General features: G+C 39.4%; 1 protein-coding gene across 1 annotated transcript; it reads right to left on the bottom strand.

The window, feature by feature from the left end:
* On the bottom strand, window positions 1–21,172 carry LOC132155821 (HHIP-like protein 1). The gene is made up of 9 exons (XM_059564530.1): window positions 20,699–21,172; window positions 15,017–15,663; window positions 13,466–13,609; window positions 11,017–11,345; window positions 2,712–2,838; window positions 2,417–2,562; window positions 2,239–2,320; window positions 1,613–1,695; window positions 1–732 (listed from the first exon to the last, which is right to left on the bottom strand). The coding sequence occupies exons 1-9, from the start codon at window positions 20,984–20,986 to the stop codon at window positions 83–85; spliced, it is 2,496 nt and encodes an 831-aa protein (XP_059420513.1). The 5' UTR covers window positions 20,987–21,172; the 3' UTR covers window positions 1–82.
* Between the last annotated feature and the right edge of the window lie 1,650 nt (window positions 21,173–22,822).

The following is a 22,822-nucleotide window of genomic DNA, read 5'->3' on the forward strand; positions in this document are numbered from 1 at the left end:
TTGTATAATTGGTCATGTTTTTTCTTCCGTCTGTAAACAGCAGATGTATTTTTGGTCTGCATGGATGTGGCATCATAACCTCTCACTCCACTGCATGCTCATAATGGCCACAAACCACCCCTACATCCTCGTCATGAGAGCAGTTGTTTTTGCCCAGTTTGGCGTGTTTGCAGTGCAGTAGAGTTCGCTCGGTTCCTTCACACTCCACGTCGTCCAGCAGGATTCTGACTCCGATGTCTCCCGCCCCGAGCTCGGCTCTCTTCGCCACCCACAGAGCCACAGCGAACCCCATCTGCCTGCAGACCACCGCCGCAGCCTGTATGTTAAACATGTCGTCACACACTGTGCCCCATTCGCCCCGCACAAAGATCTCCACTCGGCCGCGGTCCTTCTGTCCGTCTGCGCTGACCAGCCTCACTGTCCCGGCTCGAGGTCGACCCCCACGGTCCCCTTTCCTCCGGGGTTTGCCTCGGCCTCGCTTGCCCGGTCTGCTGGTTTGGGTCTTTGTGGTGGTTTTGGGTGCTGTTGTCCAGTATGGGCGTCTGGGGGTGGTCAGGGATGGAGGTCTGGTGCTGAGAGCATGTGGCTTTGGTGTAGACGGGTGTCCGGTGGTCGCTGGAGGAACCCGGCGGGGCGTCGTGTGTTGTACTCGAGGTCGTGAGGTCACACTGGGTTTGGTGGGTTTTGGTTTGGGAATGGCAGTCGTTGAGGGCTTTTTGTTAATTACGTACTCTGTGAAACAAAAAGACCGTGTCAAAAACTACAAACACTTTAACAGAGCACCCCAAGACTAGAGCTAGACCATTTAGGGGAAAAATCAAATTCTGTCTGAAATAATGGTTTTGATTCAGAATGTAATTAAAAAACAATTAAAGGTTTGCTGTGCTTGTTTGTAGGGCTGCACAGTTTGGCCCAAATTTTGTGATTCTACATTAATATGGTTATAAAATAATAATAAAATAATAATAATAATAATAATTATTATTATTATTATTATTATTATTATGTAACATTTAATTAAATTAATTAATTAATAAAATTATTATTGTTGTTATGTAACATTTGATTATTAATCAATTAAACAAAATAAATATTACTATTGTAATATATCACTGAAAATGTTTTATTTATATTAAAAATAAGTATTTATGAAAAAGAAAATATAATAATGATACTTTAATTGTATATACAACAGCAAAATTATATTATATGTTATATATCTTAATTTCTCCATTTTCAAATATTCTTCTTCTTCTTCTTTTTTTTTTTTGGCCAAAATCTGCAGGGTGTCCTTAAGGCTCCTCATTTGTTGACTAGCGCTTCTCATTTTAAGTTTGTGAAGAGGTCTGGCAAGCTGTGTTCCCAAACACACATTAAAGCAACTTGAACTCAGATCAGATGCAGAGATGCTGAAAACACCGGATCATGAGATGCTCATGTGTACTGTAATGAACACACTCTGAAACACGCACCACATGTTTATTTAATTAAAGCACAGCCGTTGCAATTTAATAATCACACTAAACCATATAACAGTGGTTGTATTTGTATTAATCATACAGCCCTACTCAAGACACACACCTCCAGTGGGATAAAGGTATGGCTCTCTTACCTTCTTTAGGACTGAAATGAATCAGTTTGCCCTTTATGTTGACTGGAGTGGGCTTGAAGTTGCATTTTCCCGGAGGAGCCCTCCTAAAGAGTGTAAAAGCTTTGCAATCAAAAGTACAAACACAAACCTTTACACCCTACAGTGCATAATAGTGTAAACACCACTATTAGTATTGCTCATGTAAGTGAATAAATGACAGGGTTGCTGTTTTCCGCAAACTATTCCTTTAATATTGCTTCGGAAAAGCAGTCTTCCTTTATTTTGGGAGATTATACCATTCAAGGATTCAAAAGTTTGCTGTCAGCAAGAAAAAATACAGTAAAATTGTGAACTATTATTACAAATTCAAAATAAATGTTTTATATGTGAATTTCAATCGAAATTTAATTTATTTTTGTGATCAAAGCTGAATTTTTAGCATCATTACGCCAGTCTTCAGTGTCACATTTCTGATTATTATCAATGTTGAAAACAGTTGTGCTGCCCGATATTTTTGTGGAAATTGATACTTAGAAAAGTCAAAAAGAACAGCATTTATTTGACATGGGACTCTTCTGTAACACTATAAATGTCACTTCTGAACTTCCGTGCCCTTTCTGAATAAAAGTGTAAATGTGTATGTGTACCTGGAGGGATCCACTATCTTATACACGACTCCAGCTCTGGCCGTGGCGCTGGCCGCTCCGGTCGCAAGGAAGTACAGCTCTCCTGAAATACAGACGACAGAGATGAGTGTGTTACACTGAACAACAATATAAAGATATTTACAAGAAGCAGTCAAACACAGAGCTGCTCTCATGTTACCTGCCTCATCTTCACCAAATGATATGATGTACTTGTAGTAGCTGTTTATTAGTTTAGGGAAACTGCATGTTTTGTCAGCGCCCATGCAAATCTCCTTATAGCTCCACTTTCCAGTGTCTGGGTTCTCCTTTAGGGACATCAGTCGCCTGCGATGCATAGAACGAGAGGAGTGTATTTTAATCAGTTCATATAAAGCATTTTTTTTTTGCAGTGTATTCTTGTCTAGTATTTCAAAAGTAATTCATCATAAGTAATTCATCAAGGAAGATCCATAAAGTAGAGAATACATACGTACCCGCTCATAAAATCCCCAAAGACGTACAGGCCGTTCAGATTGGGCATCTGGCAGCCTCTGTAGATGTAGCCGCCAGTGACAGACTTGCCGATTTGATGTGGGTAAGCAAAAATCGGAAGGATATCATCTTTGGGAAAAAGTGAAAACAAAATGTTTAGATGTTTACTCTCACTCATGTACTCTTCAAAACCCACATGAAACAACAGCAGTATGTGACAACTTCTTCCTAAGAAGGTAAACTTGCGAAATATTTTCTAGAGAATGTAAATTTGAATGAGAATACAATGACATGCTTTGGTGTAGTTTGATGATTTACTAGCCTGCATGTGAGATCGCCTCATCTACTACAACAAATTCCGTACTTGTTCAGTACTTCAGTACAAATTATAATATGTATTTCATGTTCTACTGTTAGTGTTATCTGTATGCACCGAGGGTCTGAGAGTAACACAATTTCAATTCTCTGCATTTATGTACTGTGCATGTGGAAGAATTGACAATAAAACAGACTTGACTTGACTATTTCAACACTGATACATTTTTTTTTGGAATTGCATGAAATGTGTTAACATCACGGAGGAATAGAAAACAACAGTAGGCAAAAATAATATCTGAAACAACCCTATAGATGTATGATTGGGATTTATAATGAGATTGCAGGAAAAAAAAACTGTACTCATCATCAGTTCATCCAAGATGTACATGAGTTTGTTTCTTCATCAGATTTGGAGAAATGTAGCATTGCAATCAGTGTCTCATCAATCTCTGCAGTGAATGGGAGCCGTCAGAATGAGAGTCCAAACAGCTGATCAAAACATCACAATATGCCACACGAGTCCAAAATCTACAATAAGGCTTTCTCCAGTGAAAAAGTCAACTGCTCTGAAAGAGGAGAGACACTTGCCTCCGTTTACGGTGCAAAACAAATATGTAGAGGATTTTGATGAGAAAGACAACAGGAGATGGAATTATGGACTCATATTTTATACAGAAGCAATGGTTTAAAGTTAAAACATCTTAATGCTTGATTTGCTTAATCTTTTGTCTTTTCCAGATGTTAACTGATGGACTGGAGTGCTGTGGATTATTGTGATGTTTTTATCAGCTGTTTGGACTCTCATTCTGACGGCACCCATTCACTGCAGAGCATCCATTGATGAGACACTGATGCAATGCTACATTTCTACAAATCTGATGAAGAAACAAACTCATCTACATCCTAATTGGCCTAAAGGTGAGAATTTTTTTTTTTCATTTTTAGGAGAACTACTCCATGAACGAATTAAACAATATAAGAAGTATATAACTTCTTATATAACTCTATGTGCTGAGTTAATTCTCAGCACATAGAGACTCTTTCACCTAGATATCACACTATAGAGACTGTGTCTGTTCCTCGAACTAGAAAATACAAAAAAAGTCCAAACCAAGTTAAGATTAACAATTTAATTGAGGTTCAACAAATAAAAAACAGATGCAGCACGGATAAACAAATGATAAAGCTTGGCTTATTGAATATCAAATCCCTTTCTACGAAAACACTTTTTGTAAATAATATGATCACTGATCATAATATAGATGTGCTGTGTTTGACAGAAACCTGGCTAAAACCTGATGATTACATTATTTCAAACGAGTCCACCCCCGAAGATTACTGTTATAAACATGAGCCGCGTCTAAAAGGCAAAGGGGGAGGTGTTGCTTCAATTTATGACAACGTTTTCAGGATTTCTCAGAGGGCAGGGTTCAAGTATAACTCGTTTGAAGTAATGGTGCTTCATATAACATTATCCAGAGAAACAAATGGTAATGATAAATCCCCTGTTATGTTTGTACTGGCTACTGTATACAGGCCACCAGGGCACCATACAGACTTTATTAAAGAGTTTGGTGATTTTACATCCGAGTTAGTTCTGGCTGCAGATAAAGTTTTAATAGTTGGTGATTTTAATATCCATGTTGATAATGAAAAAGTTGCATTGGGATCAGCATTTATAGACATTCTGAACTCTATTGGGGTTAGACAACACGTTTCAGGACCTACTCATTGTCGAAATCATACACTATTTAATTCTGTCACATGGAATTGATGTTGATGGTGTTGAAATTATGCAGCCAAGTGATGAGATCTCAGATCATTATTTAGTTTTGTGCAAACTTCATATAGCCAAAATTGTAAATTCTACTTCTTGTTACAAGTATGGAAGAACCATCACTTCTACCACAAACGACTGCTTTTTAAGTTATCTTCCTGATGTATCCAAATTCCTTAGCATATCCAAAACCTCAGAACAACTTGATGATGTAACAGAAACTATGGACTCTCTCTTTTCTAGCACTTTAAATACAGTTGCTCCTTTACGCTTAAGGAAGGTTAAGGAAACCAGTCTGACACCATGGTATAATGAGCATACTCGCACCCTAAAGAGAGCAGCCCGAAAAATGGAGCGCAGCTGGAGGAAAACAAAACTAGAGGTATTTCGTATTTCTTGGCATGAAAGTAACCTATCCTACAGAAAAGCATTAAAAACTGCTAGATCTGATTACTTTTTTTCTCTTTTAGAAGAAAACAAATATAACCCCAGGTATTTATTCTGTCACGTTCAGTGATACAGGAAACAAGGAGAGATCCAAGTGCAGGTATGATGTTTTATTGAGGGCAAATCCAAAAGGGTAAACAGTCCAGGCAGGGTCAAAACCAGAGTATCCAAACAACATGAAACAGAACAGAACACACGGAAATGGCAAGACTACGGATATCATCAAACATTAGACAAGGACTCCGTGACACAGACTCAGACAGACCGGGTATAAATACACAGAAGGATGATGAGGGAACTGGAGACAGGTGGGGAACAATCAATTAACTCAAACAAGGAGGAAGGTTACCAAATAAAGGAACAGGAAGTGATAAGGTGACAGACACCGTGGGAAAGGAGGACACCTAGTGGAAACCCAGGGAACCCAACCCAGACACTGTGACACTATCCCCCCTCTACGGAGCGGCTCCCAGATGCTCCACGACAGACACAAAACAGAGACCAGGAGGGAGGCGGACAGGTGGAGGCTCAGGGGGAGGGACGGAGGGCCAGAAAAGAAAAACATGGGGAACAGGCACCAGAATGTAAACACTAAACAGGGAGACCAGGAGGACCGGAGGAGGTTCAGGGGGAGGGACGGAGGGCCAGACTGACAGAGAGGAATAGGGACAGGAGTGAACACCAAAAACAAAAACCAACATGAAGCCCCCCAGGGCGGAGCAGAAGACCACCACGTCCTTGTGGTCGAGGTCAGAGTCCTCCAGGGCGGGGCAGAAGACCACCACAACCGTGTAGTCAGGGCGAGAGCCCCCCAGGGCGGAGCAGAAGACCACCACGTCCTTGTGATCGAAGCCAGAGTCCTCCAGGGCGGAGCGGAAGACCACCACAACCGTGTGGTCAGGGCGGAAGTCCCCCAGGGCGGAGCAGAAGACCACCACAGCCATGTGGTCAGGACGAGAGCCCCCCAAGGCGGACCAGACCTCCGTGCGGCCGGAACAACGGGACGACGAAACTCTTGTAATCCCCGGGTGTCTTTACTGGACTCTAGAAGATCGGTGCTGGCCTGACTCTGCTCGCGAAGATCATTAGTGACTGGCATTTGTTCATGAAGACCATCAGTGACTTGCACTTGTACATGAAGATCTCCAGTGACTTGACTCAGTCCTAGAAGATCACCCGTGACTTGACTCTGTCCTTGAAAATCACCAGTGACTTGACTCAGTCCTTGAAGATCACCAGTGACTTGACACAGTCCTAGAAGATCACCCGTGACTTGACTCTGTCCTTGAAAATCACCAGTGACTTGACACAGTCCTTGAAGATCACCGGTGACTTGACTTGACTCAGAAAGGTCAACGGTGACCAGCCTTGTCTCTGGAAAGTCCATGGTACCTAGCCCTGGCTCTGGAAGGTCATCAGTGACTAGCCCTGACTCTGAAAGGTCAGCGGTGACTAGCCCTGACTCTGGAAGGTCAGCGGCAGGGTGGGAATTATACCGCGGCCACGCGGCCATGGCCGCCGTTGCCCTACACTTTGGCCTTCATGCCCCGTGAAAAAAAAATCATCGTATGGCCACAATGACATGAACCGTCTTGGGAATCTCTAGGATCTTTGATAGCCTCTCGAAGTAATCGAGAAAGGTGTCAGCGGCCATCTTGGGCGTTGGTGCTGAGCTGTCAGTCATCTTGTACTGTGGGGTGAAGCTGATGTCCATCTTGCTTCGTGGTGCGGGGTTGGTGGCCATGCACCGCAGCGGCACTGGGTTGGCGGCCATCATGGGCAGTGTCGCTGACTTTCCCCTTCTGCCCTGGTGAGACGGCGGCTCTGGTCCCTCCCACGTGAGCCCTGAGTCAAAGGGGGGCCATGGTGGAGAGCGATGCTGAGCTTCCTCTCGACCACCTCCTCCTCGGCGACCTCCCCTGGTCCCGCGAAACACGACCAGACGGGATCCCTCAAACCGATTGCTTCCCTCCCGCTCGGTGGCTGGGGAGGAAACATTCATCGACATACCGCTGGATCTTCTGTGGGACGGAGTCCTTCTGTCATGTTCGATGATACAGGAAACAAGGAGAGATCCAAGTGCAGGTATGATGTTTTATTGAGGGCAAATCCAAAAGGGTAAACAGTCCAGGCAGGGTCAAAACCAGAGTATCCAAACAACATGAAACAGAACAGAACACACGGAAATGGCAAGACTATGGATATCATCAAACATTAGACAAGGACTCCGTGACACATACTCAGACAGACCGGGTATAAATACACAGAAGGATGATGAGGGAACTGGAGACAGCTGGGGAACAATCAATTAACTCAAACAAGGAGGAAGGTTATTAAATAAGGGAACAGGAAGTGATAAGGTGACAGACACCGTGGGAAAGGAGGACACCTAGTGGAAACCCAGGGAACACAACCCAGACACTGTGACATATTCAATACACTGGCTAAATTAACGAAAAATAAAGCCTCAACAAGTGTTGACATTTCCCAACGCCACAGCAGTAATGACTTTATGAACTACTTTACTTCTAAAATCGATACTATTAGAGATAAAATTGCAACCATTCAGCCGTCAGCTACAGTATCGCGTCAGACAGTGCACTATAGACCCCCTAAGGAACAGTTCCACTCATTCTCTACTATAGGAGAGGATGAATTGTATAAACTTGTTAAATCATCTAAACCAACAACATGTATGTTAGAGCCTATACCATCTAAGCTCCTTAAAGAGGTGCTTCCAGAAGTCATAGATCCTCTTCTGACTATTATTAATTCCTCATTGTCATTAGGATATGTCCCCAAAACCTTCAAACTGGCTGTTATTAAGCCTCTCATCAAAAAACCACAACTTGACCCCAAAGAACTAGTTAATTATAGACCAATCTCGAATCTCCCTTTTCTGTCCAAGATACTAGAAAAGGTGGTATCCTTACAATTATATTCCTTCTTAGAGAAAAATGGTATATGTGAGGATTTCCAGTCAGGTTGTAGACCGTATCATAGTACTGAGATTGCTCTCCTTAGAGTTACAAATGATCTGCTCTTATCATCTGATCGTGGGTGTATCTCTCTATTAGTTTTATTGGATCTTAGTGCTGCGTTTGACACAATTGACCACAACATTCTTTTGCATAGACTTGAACACTTTGTTGGCATTAATGGAAGTGCATTAGCATGGTTTAAATCGTACTTATATGACCGCCATCAGTTCGTAGCAGTGAATGAAGATCACAAGTGCAGTATGGAGTACCTCAAGGCTCAGTACTAGGGCCGCTGCTCTTCACGCTTTATATGTTACCCTTGGGAGATATCATCAGGAAATATGGTGTTAGCTTTCACTATTATGCTGATGATACTCAGCTCTATATTTCTTCGCGGCCTAGTGAAAAACACCAATTTGAAAAACTAATGGAATGCATAGTCGATATAAAAAACTGGATGACGAGTAATTTCTTACTGCTAAATTCTGAAAAAACAGAGGTGTTAATTATAGGACCTAAAAACTCTGCTTGTAATAACCTAGAACACTGTTTAAGACTTGATGGTTGCTCTGTCAATTCTTCGTCATCAGTTAAGATCCTAGGTGTGCTATTTGATCGCAATCTTTCCTTAAAAAGCCACGTTTCCAGCATTTATAAAACTGCATTTTTACATCTCAAAAATATATCTAAATTACGACCTATGCTCTCATTGTCAAATGCAGAAATGTTAATCCATGCATTTATGACCTCAAGGTTATCATAGTAGGTTAGATTATTGTAATGCTTTATTGGGTGGTTGTTCTGCACGCTTAGTAAACAAACTACAGCTAGTCCAAAATGCAGCAGCAAGAGTTCTTACTAGAACCAGGAAGTATGACCATATTAGCCCGGTCCTGTCAACACTGCACTGGCTCCCTATCAAACATCGTATAGATTTTAAAATATTGCTTATTACTTATAAAGCCCTGAATGGTTTAGCACATCAGTGTAACGGATATGCAGGTCATCGATTCATGGGTTCTGAACTAACGAATCACTGTTCGTTGAATCTAAAACAATGCAAACCCCAAAGTTTGTAGATTTTGAATCCAAGCATATAAACCCAACTCTTTATAAGCTAAATGCCTGGCCTGGCGCCAGCCTGGCTGGATTTAAATTATTTACGACACAGGATGAGACATTCCAAAGTCACGTGAGCAGCCTCAAAGGAGAAATTAACTCTCCTTTCAACTTACACACACACACCCACAAATGTCTTATCTTACACTCATCATGTAAATCCTTAATAATGTGTATAGGTTTGTGTATTGCATATAAATGGTTAATCCTTGTTATGTGAAGAGTATAAGTTGATACTTATGATTTAGAAATGTTTCTCCTAATTTTAATGTTCCCAAATAGTGCCCTGTTGGTAACCCTTCCCTTACCCCATGTCATAAAAACTTTACGACCTCATCTGGGAGAAACAGGGAAGCCAGCTCTCGCTGGGATTTTTGTAAGGAAAGAAAAAAATGTACCTTTTAAAGGTATTGAATGTATCTCTTTTTGTGCTTAGATGTCTCCCCATATCAAATTGGAGTATCTGCAATTTTATCATGTGTTAATCAAATTTTAAATGTGTGTAGTTCCACATAGAAATGTAACTTTGTGTTCTGTATACTTTTATCTGTCGTGTTTGGTACCTATTTAACCGTGTTGCTTTGAATCAAACATTCATAAATAGGAAACTACAGTAAAATGTATTATTCTGGAATTACCAACTTGCTGGAATAAAACTGCTGAACTCGACTGTACCATAACTCACTCGAAGTGGGTGTTTCCCCAGAGACAAAGGAACTTTTTCCCGCTTCAGATCGCGGACGTTCATTGGTTGTTCACGCGAACAAAGGCGTGAACCAGTCGAGCTATAAGGACTGACCCAGGAAGTTCCTCTCCTCTCTTAGCTCTCTCTCTTCTGGTCCTCGCTCTTCTCGTACGTGCTGCACGGGCCGCGCTCCTATCGCCGTCCCCCTCAGCACAGGGGCTAAGAGGACAGCCATTCTCATGACTCCTTCGGAAGCTTTCGTTTTGGCTGTTTTGTTTATTTTCTTTACTAAGTTTTTTCACCTATTCGCCTCTCCACACGAGGAAGACGAACTCTAAAACATTGCTTTCTTTGAACTTTCAAATATCGAGCGATTCCGCAGCAGCCCGGACACAGAGAGGACAAGCCCAGACTGACGCACGCTGCATGCCCACGCTGCTTTCGCATACACAAAGGGAAACACTTGCAAGTATCGATTCTCTATAGATTAAAATGCTGCTAAAGTTGTCTATGATTTGAGTTTAGGTTGTCTCTCAAGGGTTAATGTCTGTTGGTTTACATAACTGCATTCTCTCATTTACCCTCTTTCACTCTCATTCTCTCCCTCTCCCTCATTTGGATTTCGTTATGTATTGTACAAAGTTTACTGTCTATATTGTCGTACGCGTATTTACTCTGTATAAGAGATATCGTTGACTTGATTGCAAATAAATGCACAGACACTATTTAACTGAACAGAGATGACATCACTGAATTCAATGATGAACTGCCTTTAACTATCATTTTGCATTATTGACACACTGTTTTCCTAATGAATGTTGTTCAGTTGCTTTGACGCAATGTATTTTGTTTAAAGCGCTATATAAATAAAGGTGACTTGACTTGACTTGACTATATAGTAATTAATTTTACTCTTGGCCCCTGGTTCCCAAATCACCCTACGCTAAACATAAATATCCAAATGTGAAAGTCTTGCTCACTGAGTGATGAGTTGGTACAGAGTTTTTTGTCGTAACACGAGAAGCCCTCCTTTGCCCTCCATCCGTAGTTCCCTCCTTTTTGGATGAGATCCACTTCCTCATATTTATTCTGACCGACGTCTCCACAGAGCATTCTGCCGTGGCCCTGACCGCTGACTGGATCGCCCCTGTCGATGGAGCACCTCCACATGTTCCTCACACCGTAGGCGTAGATCTCTGGCCTCGCATCCGTCTCTCCCACGAAAGGGTTGTCTGATGGGATGCTGTAGGGGGCGCCGTAGTCATTGTTGTCCACATCAATCCGCAGGACCTTGCCTAGAAGAGTGGACCTGTAAAACACCAGGGTTTATTTTTACACAAAGATGTGGTTTTCGCCACTAATACATGATTTGGGGTTTATAAAAAAGTTTGCATGACATTAAAATAATACAAATAATTTGTCTTTAGGATTGCACTCATAAGACCATAGTTTAAACCTGCCCTATATACATTTGCACCATCTGCTTCTGCTTTCTCTCACTCAACGGCATCCTTTCTTACCTCACATTACCCACAATGCCCTGTGTCAATATTAACACTGACGTGAGTTTGAACATCTATGAAGGGCCTATTTACTCTTTACTCATTTTCCCTCTCGTGAAAAGAGCTGCAGCTACTCCAGGCTGAGATCAGTCCTTTATTCAAGCTTCTTTTTTTTGTTTTTGTTTTTATCTGATTTACACATTTAAAAGATCTTCTAGAACAACAGAAGCTAAAAAATAAAAATCAACTTCAGACCAGGGTTAATGCAGTTAACTAAAACTCAAATCATTAATAATAATAATAATAATAATAATAATAATAATAATAATAATAATAATATAAAAAAAAATCATAGAGCTGCATAATTGGTCAAAATCGTGATATGGCTTTGTGCATTCATCAAAACGCAAAGGCAATTTAATGCACTGCAGTATTTTATTATTATTGTTGTTTTTGTTTTCTTAAATAATCAGTTTGTTATTTTACAGTGGAATTACAACAGTAATATTTCATATTTTATTTATTATTATTATTATTATTATTATTATTATTATTATTATTATTATTATTATTATTATCATTTTACAGTCATATTGACACATAATCAAAAACATTTTGGCCAAACTGTACAAACAAACAAAGCAAACCTAGAGCTTTAAATAAAATAAAATAAAATAAAATAAAATAAAATAAAATAACCATATTTAAATAATAAATGAGAATACACTTAAACCGGCAAGACAACCTCTTCTCATCCTGATTTATTTATGGGCATTCAGAAGTAACTGTACTGACAGTCATTCAAAGCAACTGGTCTAAGTGCCCTTTTAATTAGTAATTAAAAGTTTGCTGATCATGTTGATATAAGGCTGTAAGAGTACTGTGTGTTGCACAGAAGAATGAGTAACTACTGAATAATGCGATGAGACTGAACCTCCACATTCAGCATGTAGTGTCATATAGTGTGCTTCTCTATTGGTCATCAGCAGCAGGACACTTCTGTGGCTCTGACAGCTCGCTCTGTGAGGATGAAAGGATTGCTGTGTGCTTGTGAAGCTCTGAGAGTAGTATATTCACCATTCTTATGTCACGCGGAGAAAGCAGAGCCAAGGCTAATATTGTGAGGCCTTGTGTCTGTCTGACTAAATCTGCATTACTCAACTGAGAAGGCCAACTTCTCAAACCGCCAGAATGACAGACACATGATTATTCACTATGAAAGGTATCCATACTGCTTGCACACTATATTCCATGTCTTTTGAAGCCGTAGCAGCAAAACCATCCACACAAATATCTTTCTGTGTGTTACAGAAGAAAGAATAACGTAAGGAATTAAAATGGCATCAGGGTGAGTAAATACTATTTTTTTGTATGTGTACTATCCCTTCAAGAGCTGAATTTGTGTCATTATTTTTCTGTAGAATGCAACAAGAATAACTTTTTGTTCATTTATAGTCAAAATGTTATTTTTAATATATATATATATATATATATACTAATGAGCTGATAGGAATACATTAGCTGGCTATGGATGCCCATTTTCACCACAGAAAATAAATAAATAAAGGTAACTGAAACTTTTTATTTACAAAAAATGTTTCTCACAATTCTGAGGAAAATAAATTGAACTCAGAATTAAGTTTAAGACTTTTTTTTCTAAGATTCGGAGTCAAAATTTTGAGATTAAAAAGTCACAATTACCTTTTTATGTTTTATTGTGCAGCATAAACAAACTTCCATAGTTAGCAGATATGATTATGTGATTATAAATCTTGGAAGAGCCATATTTCTCTGATTGGATTCATCTGAAAGAAGAAAGTCAAATACACCAAGGATGGCTTGAGTGTGAGTTAATCATGGGCTAATTTTTGTATTTTTTTTTTTTATAGGCAAGGGTGTCAAATAAAGATAAATGAAGACGACTTACTTGTTTTGAGAATTCCCAAACTTTCCAAAAGGGTCTCCCGCTTTGCCCCCATCCCCTATGAATATGTACAGATATCCATCCGACCCAAACAGTAATTGACCTCCGTTGTGGTTTGATGCAGGCTCTTCAACTTCTAGAAGTGTCCTGGGAACCAAAACAAGCATCAATAGTACTACTATTTCACAGACTGATAAAAAAGGGTGAAAATCACACATCTAAGAGAAAGTCTTGCATTTAAGAATCTGTGCATGAGTAATTAAATAATGCATCCTTTTCAGCAGCTTTGAACAAAACCATTTTCCCACAGAGTTTTGCTCCAACCTTGATCAAACTCACCTTCTTATAACCTGTAGCAGAAGACTAGAACGGTAAAATGCTGCCTAAAAGATCTTCGTGCACAGGGTTAGTTTATGCAGAGGAAGTTTATGGTCTGTGGTTCTGCTTTGTTGACTGTGATAGTCATCCGCAATGTTAATTCTAGACTTCTGGGGGCCTAAGCAGAACGGGTATGAGTGGTTATAAACAAATGAATCATACGCATTTGTCTGTGGTAAAGTGGAAAGCGCTTGAGAAATCAGTGGTTTGACTGATTTTTTGTAGAAAGGGTGACAGCACATGTTTCATAACCGCATGCCAAATTCAAAAACAAAACTAATATGAAATCTTCTTGGAGAACGAGGAGGCCCCCTGGTGTTTCGGGGGCCCTACGCAGCTTGTGTGCTTTGTGTATAGGGAGGATCAGCTCTGTTGTCACCACACAAACAAGAACAAAACATGATTAAAAAAAATGGTATATAACTATTTTAAAACCTTTTCTACAAAATAGTACTGTAAGTATGGTTAAATATAAATCTATTTTTAACCTTCTGGTGCTACTTATTTGGGGGTCATTTAATTTGTATTTTATTTCAATAAGTTTTTATTATTATTATTATTTCATTATTATTTTTTTTGTTTGCTTAAGGGAATTTTATGATACTAAAAATATGTAATGATTTTGTTTAAGTAAAATGTACTATATTTTGTTTTTATTTGTTTTTATTTTATTTCAGTTTTTTAATTAATAATAATATTAAGAAGAAGAAAATGTAGGGGATTGTATATTACTAAATTATATTTATGGAAGGACCATTTAACCTTTTTGAATGATGTGAATGTTTTTTTTTTTCACATTGCAAGTTTAAAAATCTTTATCATGTTTGTACCATTCCGATGAGAAAAAAAGAAAAAAAAACCCTTCTGAAAAAATAATAATAATAATATTCTTTGTTCAAAAAACATTTTAACATTTTAATCAAAAGTGAGGGAAAAATATAATGACATATACATATGTGTGTGTGTGTGTGTGTGTGTGTGTGTCTGTGTGCTTCCCTTCAAAACAGAGATTTAGATAAAAGTGTCTGATAAATGTTAAAAAAATTAAATAAAATAAACACTCCCATAGAGATTATATATATATATATATATATATATATATGTATATGTACGGCAGTTTCTCTCTGAGAGTGTTTGATATTTTTTTTGCATGTGAATATCTGATATCTCTCTCACCTTTCTGAGGAGTGATCCAGCATATTCATATCCGAATCAGACACAAGAAACTCACTGATGCGAATCTTCTCCTGCTTCTTCACAGACACCGAGTAGTAAACATAGGCCTTTTTGACCGTTGTGAATCGCGGGTGGAGTGCGATGCAGAGGAACCCTCGCTCATCTCCGGCCCACGGTGAGGTCAGAACCGCTCTGGTCAGGTTCAGGAAGGGCCTGTCGATCCGGGAACCGTTGGCCAGGTAAGTCCACACATAACCCAGTTGCTCCGCCACGAAGAAGCGGTGCGTGCCGTCATTGGCGTGTATCATCGCCACAGGATTGCGAAGCTGATTTGCCACTTCTTCCAGACATAACTGAATGCAGCCCTCTGGGTCCGCCTTCACGTCTCCCAGGTTGGCATTGAGCTCGGCATTGGAGAGGACGTTTGGGTAACAGTACTCGGGATCTTTCAGCTCAAGATACTTGCAGAACTTGCTCCGGTCTTCTTCAATAGCATACGTTTGGTTGTTATTGATCAGAAGGCTGAGAGTGTAACGGCAGTGGAGCCAGAAATCCTGGCAGTAGTTTCCGCAGAGGCCGGGAAGCTCCCGCATCGGGGTGTTAGCGTCTTCTGCGTCGTACAGATGCGCTGCGTATGGAGAGCACTCCTGAGACAAACAAATCAAAGCACGGACATTGTTTCAACAGTGTTACGTGAACTTGAAATGCTCTCAAACTGTCTCCCAGGCAGTTCAAGATTACTTTAGGGATCTGAGGCTAAAGGCTAAAATATACTAAGATGTTTATGCATAAGTGAGTGTCTGTGTGCAGTGCATGTGAAGCCCAAAACATAGCCTAATTTTGTAGGCTACTACGTGTATGCATACAGTACAACACATAGTCTTTCAAAGTATAGGCTACCCTTGTTGATAGTATGCACGAATGCAGATGGAGAGTGTACTTTGGGTTTAAGTTTGGGTGAAAATTCACCAAACAAGAGTAAATGTGACTGCACCTTAAATATGGGATTCTGTTATAATTTGTAAGTCGTTGCAAACATGTATAAATGTCTTTCTTCTGCTGAACACAGAGGTTGTTGCTGGTAACCACTGACTTCCTTACTATAGAAAAAAAAGTATATATGTCACTGACCCATGAACAAAGACTTGCTTCTATCATCAGTAAACTACGGGGCCGTTGAATGCTTGAATATGATTGGCTGACGAACATTCTGAGGCGTGCAATTATTTTCTGGGAAACGCACGAACGTAGTTCCAGGCAGCTATCTTGACCACATTACAGTTCCATATCACTTTGCATAGAAATTTGCATAAAACAGTATAACGGTCTCGCAGTTTGCATAAAAGGTGTTGTCAGCGATGCCCTGGCGATTTAATCAGTTAGTCTATATAGTGTAGCAACTTAAAGGCTACACATGACATTTCTCACTAGCGAGGATACAGCGCTGTTTAGAGATGCAAAGAGGTAGCCTACTTCACACAAGCTCTCTCTCTCTCTCTCTCTTTCGCTGCATCTCTGTCTCTCTCACTCACTTTCTAATAACTTAATGAATTACTGCATTAGAATGCTATCAACGTCTCATGTTACCAGCTTTAAAATTAAGTTTTGGAACCAGCAAAAGAGGCGTTGGATGAGATGCGGAAGAAATAATCCTACTCACAATAGCGATTTAAGTACAAAAACCGTAAAAATCCCTTGAAATATATAATCTGAACGATGTCTTGAGGTGTGGTAACCGTAGTATAAGCAGATTAATGAGAATAAGGCTGTTGAATTATAAGTAAAATAATGTACATCCGAGGTGTAACGGTTAAGCTCCGCTTCACGTCGTGGCCGCGTTACCAACTCGAAGGGTGCATTATTTTTCTAATAATTCAACGGCCCGTCATCAATTATTCCTTTCATAACATATTAATCTGAAACATATTTGCTGTGTAAGCCTTTCTGCTTCTCTCCTCCTCATAGTCTGGCAAACGTGGCACGTCTTCTCTACAGCCGGGATCCCAGGATTCAATCCAGCAGCAGCTGATGATCGTTTGAGCTATAAATACAGCAACTCTTGAACTTTTTGGACTAACTAAGCCCTCATTATGTCTTAACCACAACACCACACCCATCAGAGGACTGAGCCAGCCTTGGCAATGATACTGCTAGCTCAGGCCTGGAAGTCATCCGAGATTACTATAATGGCATCAAACAAATAATGGACCTGGAAGTGGCTTGGATCAATGGGCTCACTCGAGTCGTAACACATCACAGGCATTATACTGTGGCCAAAATGTAAATGAATAATGTTTCAATGCTCTCTAATTATGTTTGACTGTAATTCAAACATGTATTTACATTTATACATTTAGCTAACGCTTTTATCCAAAGCGACTTACAATTGCCACATATGTCAGAGGTCACACACCTCTGGAGCAACTAGGGGTTAAGTGTCTTGCTCAGGGACACATTGGTGTCTCACAGTGGATTCGAACCCGGGTCTCTCACACCAAAGACATGTGTCTTATCCACTGCGCTAGCACCACCCCTATATCTATAAACAAAATATAGACCTTTTAATTGGGGTTACATGGAATAAAGGAGTCCAGCATTTCATAAACAACACACAACGTTATGTAATATCCTGTTAGCAAAGAGGAAAAATTTATTTAAATTAAATAAATGTATGCATTTAGCAGACGCTTTTATCCAAAGCGACTTACAGTGCATTCAGGCCATCAATTTTTACCGGGGAATTGAGCCCCTAACTTTGCACTTGCCAAAGCAATGCTCTACCACTTGAGCTACAGGAACACTAGCTCAAAAAAAATATAAAAATAAAAAAAACCTTGCAGGAAGGGCGGAAATGAGTAAGACTGGGTGTCTATGTCAAGGAAACTACAACATGTCTTTTTATTTGTCAGGCTTAATAAAACACCGAAGGGGTCAGGATTTCTGAGGGTCAAAATCAATGGGTCAAAATATTACTCTCAAATGTTTTTAAAACACGTATTTTCCTTCATGGATATCATATAATGTAAGCTGATGTGACGTGACATGACATACTCAGAATTCGTGCTCTGCATTTAACCCATCCGAAGTACACATACACAGAGCAGTGAACACACACACACACACACACACACACACACGACAAGTCCGACTCTCTAACCATTAGGCCACGACTTCCCCCGACTTCCCCCAACTCCCCATGTGTTGCATTGAGTGTGTTCAAACTTATAATGTGAGTTGATGCGTTGCACTGAGTGTGTTTAAACTACTGTTTCACATGAAAGATTATAGTAAACACCAAGTGAATACTTGTGTCGAACAATGCTGGGAAAAGCACCCATTCCCATGCTCTCTTTTCTACAGATGTGCTGTATATTTGTGTCCTCCATACCTTCTGATCCCATTGTGAGTTCTTGTCCAGCCACTGTTCTTCTGTATTTGTCCCTCGAATAACTTTGTTTATATGGTTCTGTAATTATGAGACTCTGTAGGAGATCACAATCTCTGTTGATAACAAACTCCTCATGGGTTTTGTTCAACAGATGGTCCCTGCAGGGTTTCGCTCATCAGCATATTTGCTCCATTTCACTGGGCCTCAAATCCCATTAGCTTATATGTCTGTGCCCGTCACTCATTAGGCAATTATGAGTTTACAGATTTAAAACTTATCTCCGTTGAATCATTATTTTAACAGCTTTTATAGGAAATGCCTCTTGAAACAAAAAAATTTACCACTTCTGTCTGGTTTTGGTTCTCAAGAATCACAAAACAAACCAAGAGGGAAGACAAAGGTTTGTCCAAAATGCTGGTGTATCTGAGAATATGATCATATATTCATCATTTTGAAAAATTCCATTCCACTGTATGTTGAAACTCTGCAGCCTCTGAATTACAACTTTTATTCATATTTTTGATCCACCAAAATCTCCAAGTAGTACACAGTAGTGGAATTACATTCCTGAACAAATCATAATTGTTGCACAAATCAACTAAATTACTCACTCGTAAGACAGTCACCTGTTGCAATCAGGAATGAATCAGTGATTTTGAATGAACTGGTTGGGTGAATGATTCAATATATGCATTTTTTGGTCTGCAAAGTTCTCTAAGCAACACACAGTAGTTTAGTTGCAGTATATTTCTGAATGATTCAGAACTGTTGAATGAATCGTCTGAGTGAACAACTGAGTGAGTTGCTGTATACATTCCTCCCAGCTCCAATAACAACAACGGGAGAGAGACACTAAATGAACTGTACCAGCACATCAGTGAGCAGCAGACAGCCCACCTTTTCTCATCTTAGCCTGGGATTTCAACCATGCAGAGTGTGTACTCAAAAATAAACGCATTAACTTTCCAACACATGATAAAAACACGTTGGACTTTGTTTACATCACATAGAGAGGAGCTTACACCAATTCTGAGTATGGGTCACCATACTTGGCTGAATGTCACGTCACTTTCACTAAATGTCCCAACAAAGACAATCATTGAGCGCAGCTTCACTAAGTAGTCAAATAAATCAGGTGTTCCCTTCGCCAACCGCAATCCCCCTGCAATCTCAAAACCATATGCTAAATAATCATCGTTCAATCCCAGCAGCCTTGAAGTTGTGATGATGAACCTAGTACGTAACTATAATTTGGATGCTCATTTTGGTTGGCCCCAAAAGGGAATTGTACGGTTTTATGTATAGTTTGTTCCAGTACACCACAAATCAGAAAAAAAAACACATATTATTAACTGAATTTTTTTAAGGTTTATTTTTAAGACTGAAGAGTACAATTCACACAAAATTACCAAAGCTAGTAATATCTTGCATTTAAACTGAAGTCATCATCACTAAAATAGCTCATTACAAATTCAGAAGTCATCCAGCCTTCTAAAAGCATGGCCAAAACAAAAATAATATAACTCACGCATGATGTAACCTCGTCTGTATAAACACTCTGTTACCAAAGCTCATCATTTACTAACAAACTGAATAATTAAGATAATATAAATATCACATATTTATGAATATTTAATTAATAATGTTATGTTATTTATTTAATAATACAATTAATATAATTAAATAATCAATAAATATAATAGATTATAATATAATTTATTTGGTTAAAGTTAAAGGGACAGTTCACCCAAAAATGAAAACTGTCATCATTTACTCACCCTCAAATTGTTCCAAATGCACACGAGTTCCTTTCTTTTGTTAAACGCAAAATAAAATAATTTTTAGAATGTTGGTAACCAAACGGTTGACGGTAGCCATTGAGTTCCATATTATTTTCAGAATATTTCATACTATGGAAGTCAGTGGTTACCGTTAACTGTTTGCTCACCAACATCCTTCAAAATATAATATTTCGTGCTTAACAGAACATTCGTACCAACTTGAGGGTGAGTAAATGATTATTTTTATCATTATTTATTTATTTATTTATTTATTGGGGGGGGGGGGTAAACCTGCATATATAATGCAAACAAACTAAGACACATCCAGCAGGATAAACACAAAATAAATTAACATAAATGATCACAAGGAGCAGACATCAGATATATACCTTTTAGGTGAACTGTGCCTTTAAAATAAATATAATTCAACAGCCCTCTCCATTGATTTAAGCCATTTCTATTGAGAATTTCTTAAAGTAGCAAAGAAAAAAATCATCCTGACCCGAGACTCACCTGGCAAAGTATGCTGCGGATGTACTTCCCACAGGCCATGAACCCAGTCTGATCGAAGTAGTCCATGATCTGATAGAAGTGCTGGGATATTTGGTTATCCCTGTCTAAGTCACAGCATCCGAATTTGGCGTACTCCTTGCAGAAGAGCAGGGGCTCCGGAGGCTGGAACGGAGGCTTGTAGTCCAGGCACTGTGGGTGGGCATTGCCCTGTTGAGAGATCAGGAGGACCACCAGAAACACACTCTGAGAGAGAATGTAATGAGCTCTCCACACTGTCATTCCTCTCATCGCACAGCAGAAAGCTCAGACGTGTCTGCATACAAAGGTGGCTTGTGCTGAGTTTGAGAAATGGTGTGCAGTTGCTGCGGCGGCCAGTGGTCTGTCTCCCACAAATTTGTGTGAACACACTCACAGACACACACTGCTCTGACAAGTGACTCTAGAGCAGAGAAGCAGCTACACAAGGCCCACTCATTCAACAGCCATGCCACACACACACATGCATGCTTTACACACACACTTCTCTATTCCCTCCCTCTTTCCACCCTGTCTCCTCCTCTGCGTTTCCCTCGCTTTCTTTCATTCTTTGGCAGATGCATTCCTTCTTGCGGCTGGCCTGCATCACTCACTCGCAGCCTCCCTCTTTCTCTCGCAGAACCTTTCATTTCACCACTTTTGTCTGTGTGATCCAGTGAATGTTCATCTCGAATGGTTGTGTGAATCTTCAACAAATCTTCTCAACCTGCCATTATGTTGTCAAGATTATGTCAGTCTACAATTGGTGTTAAAAGACATTTATAGTATGATGTAACAACTCTGTCTGTGTGGTGGCTGCTGGGGTTTGTCTACTGATTTTATGGCTCTTTTACAAACCCTAGTGAGCTGTTTTGCTGTCTGATCTGATGTTGCATCCTAACATAAACTGGAACTCAGTTACCTAATTACCTATTTGGAACAGCTTACATACCTATAAAAAAGTAAAAACGAGGTGTGCTTAATTGTATTGAATGTGTAGTGTACTTCAAATGTTACAAGTAAAAAAAAAAAAGAAAAAGAAAAATTTTTTTTATATATATATATATATATATATATTGTACTTGCAGATAAAATAATACTAATGAGGTAAAAGGTCACTTAATTGTCCTTAAAGAGAGACACGTTCATGACTGTTTCTTAACACTTTTAAAGAGTGCACTTTATAATAATGCCAAATTAAATGTTTAACTTTAAAGTACATTTTAATTTTAATTTAATTTTAATGACTGGTGCAGATGGTAGTGCAATTGCCAACAACAATGGAAAATAAGTAAATTAATTAACTAATTAATAACTCTATAACAAATATAGCTGATATATATATACACATAACACGCATATGACACCTTAAAATACTGTCTATGTAGGCAGCTATAGCCTATGTTCGTCAGTTCTGTTGATGATCTCTGCACTCTGATTTTCTCTGTCTGCTCTATACATTACTCAGATGAAATCTGAATGTGTGTCAGTCTCATCTGTTTTTGATTCCCATATCAGACAGCCATGAAGAGCATCTGTTCTCTCACGTAAGCGCAAATCAAGAGCTTGAGCTTCCTTCACTGTATCAGCCGCGGTTAAAAAAGCCGGTCGAGGGTGCATTCTGGTGTAGGATCAATGTCTATTTGGTTAAATTGTGTTGGGGTTTTTTTTATGGCAAAACAGCATTGAAAACGAGCTCTTGAAGTTGATCTGTCACATTGAAAAGACTGATTCCAGAGTTCAGATTATATGATGCCTTGTTTTGTTTTGTTCCTGCTGATGTTCAGAGTTTTTGTTAACCCAGTTTCACTTTTCTTATCAGCCCTATCTGCTCTGTCTGCACTGAATATGATATTAGATTTGTCTTTTGGAAATTAAACTTTAATTCTTGCATGCTTATGTAACTAATAAAATAGATATTTTCTCTTGTAATCTTGACAAGAGCTATGTTGCTGTGAATGTTTTTGCCAAAGACTGCCTGCCAAAGGCTTAATAAACATGGATTCTTGCTACAAGTGCATAACAAAGTTTGATCCATATCCCGAAGTGCCTGAGAGAAGCAAAAGAGGCCCTTTTTTGTATATGGTGAGCGATTCATGGAAGGAAGTC

This window comes from Carassius carassius, chromosome 13, assembly GCF_963082965.1.
Source record: "Carassius carassius chromosome 13, fCarCar2.1, whole genome shotgun sequence".
Classification (NCBI taxonomy): domain Eukaryota; kingdom Metazoa; phylum Chordata; class Actinopteri; order Cypriniformes; family Cyprinidae; genus Carassius; species Carassius carassius.

What these genes read in the sequence shown, in the direction of transcription:
- LOC132155821 (XM_059564530.1), bottom strand. Translation starts at nt 20,986, where the DNA reads ATGAGAGGAATGACAGTGTGGAGAGCTCATTACATTCTCTCTCAGAGT. An exon ending in TTTGGGGATTTTATGAGCGG is followed by an intron (nt 2,563 to 2,711) that starts GTACGTATGTAT and finishes TATGCATCGCAG; the next exon opens with GCGACTGATGTCCCTAAAGG. An exon ending in AAGATAGTGGATCCCTCCAG is followed by an intron (nt 1,696 to 2,238) that starts GTACACATACAC and finishes TACACTCTTTAG; the next exon opens with GAGGGCTCCTCCGGGAAAAT.